This window comes from Orycteropus afer, unplaced genomic scaffold (genome assembly GCF_000298275.1).
Source record: "Orycteropus afer afer isolate SDZICR_OR568_19922 unplaced genomic scaffold, OryAfe1.0 scaffold00082, whole genome shotgun sequence".
NCBI classification, from domain to species: domain Eukaryota; kingdom Metazoa; phylum Chordata; class Mammalia; order Tubulidentata; family Orycteropodidae; genus Orycteropus; species Orycteropus afer.
The window spans coordinates 8,464,676-8,471,795 of NW_006921669.1; the positions used below are offsets into that span (position 1 = coordinate 8,464,676).

Sequence of the window (7,120 nt, forward strand, 5' to 3'; positions counted from 1 at the left end):
TTTATCTTTATACTTATTGTCAATAAAACCAAATTATTTCAGTTTCAAAGACTTCCCTATTCATCTCTCTTCTAATGATTAAATCATTCCACATTTTAAAATATAACTGAAGTCCACAAGAATTTTATAAATTAACATGTTATTTTAAATCATATTTTATGTAACTAAAGATTTAAAAAATTCCACTATTAACCAAACAATTCAAACCTGAAAAAATGTTTTAAACTATGAATCAGAACCATGAGAAAAAATGTACTGAACACACATACTCGGCAGAGGCCCAAGGCTGCCGGGTCACTGCAAGTCACCAGGCTTTGCTATGAAGTTTTGCTCTCGTTAAAATTAACAAGAAAAGTTGTTGTTGTTGTTGTTGTTATGTGCCGTCGAGTCAGCCCCGACTCATAGCGACCCCTCCTTGGGTTTTCGAGGCAGTATCACTACGGAAGTAGGATTGCCCAACCTTCCTTCCGAGGAGTGGCTGGTGGGTTTGAACCGCCAGCCGTCTGGTTACAGGCAAGTGACTTAGCCACTATGCTACCAGAGCTCCAGAAAAGTTGAAAGTAAAACAAAAAGGTGTAAGTATTACTATGATCCCTGAAACAATCAAATGTTGAAAACGGAATTTCAGAAATTTCATTTTTATCACTTTAGTTCTCTTGATGTTGGAGAAATAGCATCTTGCTGACTGACTGGTTAACTGGCTGTTTTTCATGCATAATTTTAAAAGCAGAGTCATTCTGACATGATATATTGTTAAGAAATACAGAGGTGGGGTTTTTGAAAGCCCTTGTTCAGCACTTCATGTGACTACCAGCAAATTTAATTATTTTGATTTAATAACAGGCTCTTGTACTGTACCATACAAAAACAAATTTCATCAAAGCCTACACTCTTACAGTATATACAGCAATGCATTCATATTATAAAAGAATACTTTTTGTACAGGTGAAGCAAAACATGTTTATTTACTGGCGGACACACAGAGCAGAAAAGTTCCCAACAACACTGGTCAGCGGCACCTGCTTCCTGTGCAGTTTTTGTCTGTCTGCCGAGAAGTGCTTTGTGTTAAGTTTTCCTCGTCCCCTGTTCCAGTTCATGCTGGTGTTTAATAAGACGTTCTATTTCTGTTCCAAGTGTTTGCAGGTTTTCCTTTTAAAATTGGCAAAAAGGGGGAAGATAAAATAGAACTACTAAGTGTAATAATTTTTTTTAAAAGATCAGTTAGAAATACCTTTGAAACTCAAAGTTACAATTCCTTTTAAGTACTACGGGAGACAAACTGGGCACAGAGCTATTCCATGAAGTAGTCCTGTCCATTTCAGAAGTGTACTTAAATTTTCACTGAAGTCATAGATATTTTTAGTCTGTAAAATTATTATTTACTAGAGTTTTAATTTTTAAAATCCATCATTACCTACCAAGGCCCACATAGCAAAATAAAATAGCTGGGTCAGGTAACAGCTATAAAAAATAAAATAAAGCTGGGAAATATGTTAGAAAATAAATACCTCAATATTAAAAATATATATATATGTTGCAACAATTTACTTACAACTAGTTTTATTTCAGAATCTGCCTGTTATGTTAATCTCAGGTTCTTTTTGAAACTAACCTACAACAAAGTAAACAACTCATTTTAATGTCTATTCAATAACTAAAGTGACTTTTCTTTATTTCATTATCCTTCCTCCCTACTTTTAAAAACTACACTTTTCAAAAAGAGGAACACACTAAAATTTATCTGAATAAAATGGCTACCTTACATTACAGGAACAGGTTTATGTGCTAAATCAGACCATGAAAGAGGCACCACGTTGCCACGTTCATTGTTGGTAAGTGAATGAAGAACACAAATACCTTCAAAGTAATATTTTTTAGTAACGTGTCCTCCAAGACAGCCTGTAATTTTCGGTTGATCTCCAAAGAGAGTTCCAGTGTTAATCCGCTATCAGCTGGATGGGATGTGTATAAAGAGGCCATGATGCCACCCCGTCTACTTAAATGGACTTTGTTAAAGTCAGATGCCTCTGAAGAAAGTGTGCCTGATTCTTCCCGTAAAATGTAACTCTGGATGATTCTGCAAAACAAAATAACATTATCAATTATGTACTTGTGGAATTAAACATACTGGATTTTCTAAGAGTCAACTGATGATAAGCATAAAGAGCTATATAAGAAAATAAAGGGATTTTCCTTATTCAGAGGGTTTCTTCAACAATTCCATTTTTGTTTTAACAAGGCATTTAGATTAAACATATATAAACACCATTTTTTTCTTTCTTTCCTTATTATTTTGATCAAACTGAGCATTTTCTTTATTGCTCAGATTTCAAGCAACATTTTCTTAAACTTAGAACTGCGTTCTATTCTTTTTCTTTTAAAACTGAGTAAACTTTTCTGTAAGTCTAAAAATATTTCAAAATAAAAATTTAAAAGTTATAAAGACTCGCAATATAAAGACAACTCTTACTTAGATAAACACAGTAACATTTTACTTAGATAAATCTGGGAAAGGAAGTTGGCACAACATGGGCTCGGGAGTCAGTCTGTCACTTACAGAAGTAGTAGTAACCTGGTTACTCGACTTGAGTCCAGTTAACTTACCTGCAGAACCGGTGACCTCACTCTCTGTGGAGTATTTGTAAGCATTCAATGCATAGTGCTAATCACAAAGCCCAGCGCCTTGACCTTAGTTGTCGTTGTTGTTGTTATTTGCCATCAATTGGACCCGACTCACAGTGACCTCTCCTAGGGTTTCCAAGTCAGTATCACTAGGGATAGTAGATTGCCCAAACTTCCTTCCAAAGAGTAGCTGGTGGATTTGAACCTCCAGCCTTCTGGTTAGCAGTCAAGTGCCTTAGGCACTACGCTACCAGAGCTCCCTATCACTTATACCTCTCACAGCCACAGTCATAAACCAAGGAAAGCAGACCACTATCTTTTTTAAGACACCAAAATTATTTTGGTGTCTTAAAAAACTTAAAGGAAGACCTGGTTTTATCTACCTCTATATTCCCAAAACCAAGAACATGATAGGGGATTAGTAAAAGATTGGGAACAGAATGAATATAATTAAGAATTATTTTTTGAAAGGTAAGCATTTAATATGATTAATTTTGAAAATAGTAACTATCTTACGAGTAACGGTATTCTGAACACACATTACACTACCATAATAATACATACTTTGTTTTTTTCCTAATTTCTTCTACCAGTTGTTTTATGTGGTCCTCCATAAATTCTATCTTTTCATTTTTCCGGGCATGTGCTTTTTGTAGCCTTACTATCCTCTCAATCAACATGGCCTTGTCTACTTCTGGAAAATTATCCACGGTTACTGAAGAACCGGTGTTTTCTGGCGATCGATCTTCTACACTGCTTCGAGCATTAAGGGACCCTAAAGATACACACACAAAGACAGACACAAAAGTGAGTTCAGATATTGTACTTACTCTAGAGTCATTTCTCATCTCATAAGTATTATGTATTTCATCGCCATGTTCAAACAACCAGTCTAACAGAGTTGGGTACAGAACCCAACGCAGGTCATACCTGGCCTGAGTTCTTGTTCCTGAATACACTGATGACAGACGTACCAAAAAGGTCTATGACATTCAGAAACAGGATGAGGAAATGGGAACAGAGAAACAAGAAACTCAAGACAAAGTCAGAACAGTATGTCTGAAGTTAGCCCAAAATTAAACCGTTAAGAGAAATAAGAGAACATCATGTGATTAACCTCCAGAGCCAGCCTTGTGTAGGTTCATATCCCCTTGGCTCCTCCACTTACTAGCTGTGTGACTTTGAACAAGTTATTTAACCCTCGATACCTTGGTTACTTTATCTTAAAATGGGAAAAATAATATCACTTACCCTACAGGATTTTTAGCATCATTTAAATGAGTTAATGTAAGCATTAGCTATTGTTTTTATTAACATCAATGAGAATTTCTGATCCTCTCTACCCTGCAAAAATATGTTTTTTCCAACCCCATTTTGTAGATTTAAGAGAAGTAATAAATCTTATCCAAGGTTATACAATAATGACAGAGCTGGTATCTAACTTCATATCTGTAATTTTAAGTCTGTGTTCTTTCCACCATAAAATTCTTCCACTACTGTAACACAATTCTTCCCCGCTAACGTGCACTTTCTGGGAGTAATGTAGTATGGAAGGAGCCCTGGTGGTACAGTGGTTAAACACTTGACTGCCAACCAACAGGTCAGCAGTTCAAACCCTCCAATCTTACTTACCATGTAAAAAAGATGTGGTAGTCTGCTCCCATATAGATTACAGCCTTGGAAACCTATGGGGCAGCCCTACAGGGTTACTGTGAGTCAGAATCGACTCAACGGCTTAGAGTTAGCTTTTTTTGTTTAGTGATACAGTAACATGCAAGGATTCTTGAGTTCTATCACTGTGAATTTTGGGCAAGTCACATAACCACTCTGAACTTTGGTTTCCTCATCTGTAAAATGGGAATTTAACGAGGACCTCCTTCACATGGTTTTTCTGAAGAATAATTTAATGTTATGTTTAAAAAGTGCTTAGCCTGGCTCCTGGCATTACAGAATGATTAACATTATTCAATACCACTAGAAACAAAACAGATTTAAGAGTACACTGACATTTTGCTAATGCTTAGTTTCACAATGGTATCATTTATACTTTTATAGGCTCCACTCATTTTAAAGCTTGTTTTAGACCACAGGCATATATATCATGAGAATAATAAAGATAAAAGATTAAACACACATACATACATACATATTATTAATACAATACTTAACGATGCCCATTTCATTAGTTCTCAGGTGTTAAAAGTACTATGAAATAAAAAGAGAGAGCTTACCCTATACCAAACCTCTCTAGATGGACGGATACAAATCTGAATTTAGAAAACAGAAGACAGAACAAAGAACTTCTGGGACAGAATAAAGATGCAAGTAATTAACAAGGTAGACAGATGACACAAAATCCCATGACAAACATGGAACAGTGGGTAAGGATGAGAATGAGTAAGTATTTGATTGGAACATTTTTATAATATTAGGCATATGTATAATTAGTACTTTTTATAATTTAAAGTAGAACAAGAGCCTATCAGTAATTTTTTAAAACAACCAAAAAAATGCAATTTTAATAATCAATCACTAAATAACAACTAAAACCATTCTTTTTTACCTGATGAACTGGAACGACTTCCCATACTGCTGACTTCTTTATCATAGCTTCCATTTTCAACCTGCTCTAATTTTCTTCGAGCTATGGGAAAAATAAGTGGATTACTGGTGACAATTTTTATGACAATCTGCTCCGACCATCTCACTTTAACTGCTAAAATCAGTTAGGCAAAAATGTCACAGACAATAAGGGAAAGTTCTTAAAGACATACTTTGATGGGAGGGCTGTAAGTGGCATTCATATAAAATGACATCTGAAAATGCACAGGTCAAATACCAAATATATGAAAACAACAAGCCCACAACTGACACTGACCTTATTAGGCATGCTGGGCTGAACTTTTGGAGTTCAAGTTACTAGTGAGTCCTAGAAGATTGTTAAGACCCTACAGTTTCAGAAAACCCTTTAATTCCCCAAAGTGTCTCTTCAATTATGTAAATAACAACAAAGTGTGTGATATAAACATCTGAATAGATTCATTCTATGGAAGTCCTACATTTCTTTGATGTTACTACTCCATTTCACTCTGTTCTGACATCATAAAGGAGTGGGGGAACAGTAGAGAAGAGCAGAAACTTAGAACACATGTCTTACTTACCTTTGTATCCTAAGCACTTAGCATACATAGATAGATACCTCATCATATGAATTTTTCAATAAAAGAAACCTGGGTTCTAGTTCTAGCTGTTAGTTGTGAACCTTTCTGGGTCTATTTTCTATAAAATGGAGGGTTAGGTAATGATTTCCGAGTGGTCTCCAAAGTGGGGTGTAGGGACCATTGAAGCCGCATAATTTACTGGGATGTGCAGGAAGAAAACATAAGAACTTACATTTAGTCTTCCCCTTTCAGTGTCTTTTTATGTGTATTTTCTAATGTACATAACATTGAATAGTGTATGTTTACAATTCATAATAAATATATATAAATAGGGGAACAAATGCTCAATTTAATTGACAAGACTATGGAATCAAAAGAGTTTAGAGACTATTAGTCTAAAGTACTTTCCGGTTCTCACATTTGGTGTTTTGTGAATGAATAAATGGCCTTTAGCATAAAAGATACGACTATTCATGGAAGTGCAAGAAATTTAGCAATTTGGTTTATGAACATTAATGCATTAAAAAGAACATATGTGTTCAATCATAATATAGTAGAATCTGAAGGGAAAATACATTTTTTCTTCTATAAAATCTTTAATTAAAAGAAACGAAACACTCCTGGTTGAAGTATGGAAGAATGTGATACCTTGCTGAAGTTGCTTGGTGAGATCTTTGATACCAGAAGCATGTTTACGTCTTTGAGTTACTAATTCATCTTTCAGTTCTTCTACCTGGGTACTCAGCATTTTAACTTCTGTTTGTCTGCAAGTGAGTTCAGCTTGTAGCGTCTGGACTTCTTCTTTTCGCAGGTCTTCCTCTTTCACCAATCTACTTTCCTGAGTAGCAAGTAAGAGAAAATAAAAAAATACCAATTTCCATTACTGCTCACAGTTTCAAACCCTGAAAACACAGCATCCCTGACAGCAGAGTATTTTCTATCATCACTCCTGACCAGGTTTTGTTTACTAAGCTGCTCAAATTCCTCATATAGCAATGTAGGGGGTACAGGACGGCGTAAATTCTTCATACAGCAATGCAGGGGTACTGCAAGGGGCAAACTGTACTATACATTCACAACATTATGTGACACAGGTCTCTGAATTTTGGGGCTAAAGTCTCAAAATTATTTTTATGAGTAATTTGAGAATACTCACATAACTTAGAAATATTAAGCCATTTTTAAAAGTATGAAAATAAGACAAAGAAATTGAAAATACTTGTTAAAGATATATACTGTTGCTGTTGTTGTTGTTGTTATGTGCCGTCGAGTTGGCCCCGACTCATAGCGACCCCTCCTTGGGTTTCCGAGGCAGTATCACTACGGAAGTAGGATTG

The 7,120-nt window shown here is 35.4% G+C and overlaps 1 protein-coding gene across 1 annotated transcript in view; it reads right to left on the reverse strand.

Moving 5' to 3' along the window:
* Positions 1 to 1,065: 1,065 nt before the first annotated feature.
* CCDC186 (coiled-coil domain containing 186) overlaps positions 1,066 to 7,120 on the reverse strand; it is a 28,896-nt gene continuing 22,841 nt past the window's right edge. Inside the window, exons 11-15 of the mRNA XM_007941592.2 lie at positions 6,432 to 6,621; positions 5,186 to 5,266; positions 3,187 to 3,397; positions 1,858 to 2,077; positions 1,066 to 1,149 (exon numbers count right to left, since the gene is read on the reverse strand). Coding sequence (XP_007939783.1) covers positions 1,066 to 1,149; positions 1,858 to 2,077; positions 3,187 to 3,397; positions 5,186 to 5,266; positions 6,432 to 6,621 — 786 coding nt within the window. The remainder of the gene's footprint in view (positions 1,150 to 1,857; positions 2,078 to 3,186; positions 3,398 to 5,185; positions 5,267 to 6,431; positions 6,622 to 7,120) is intronic.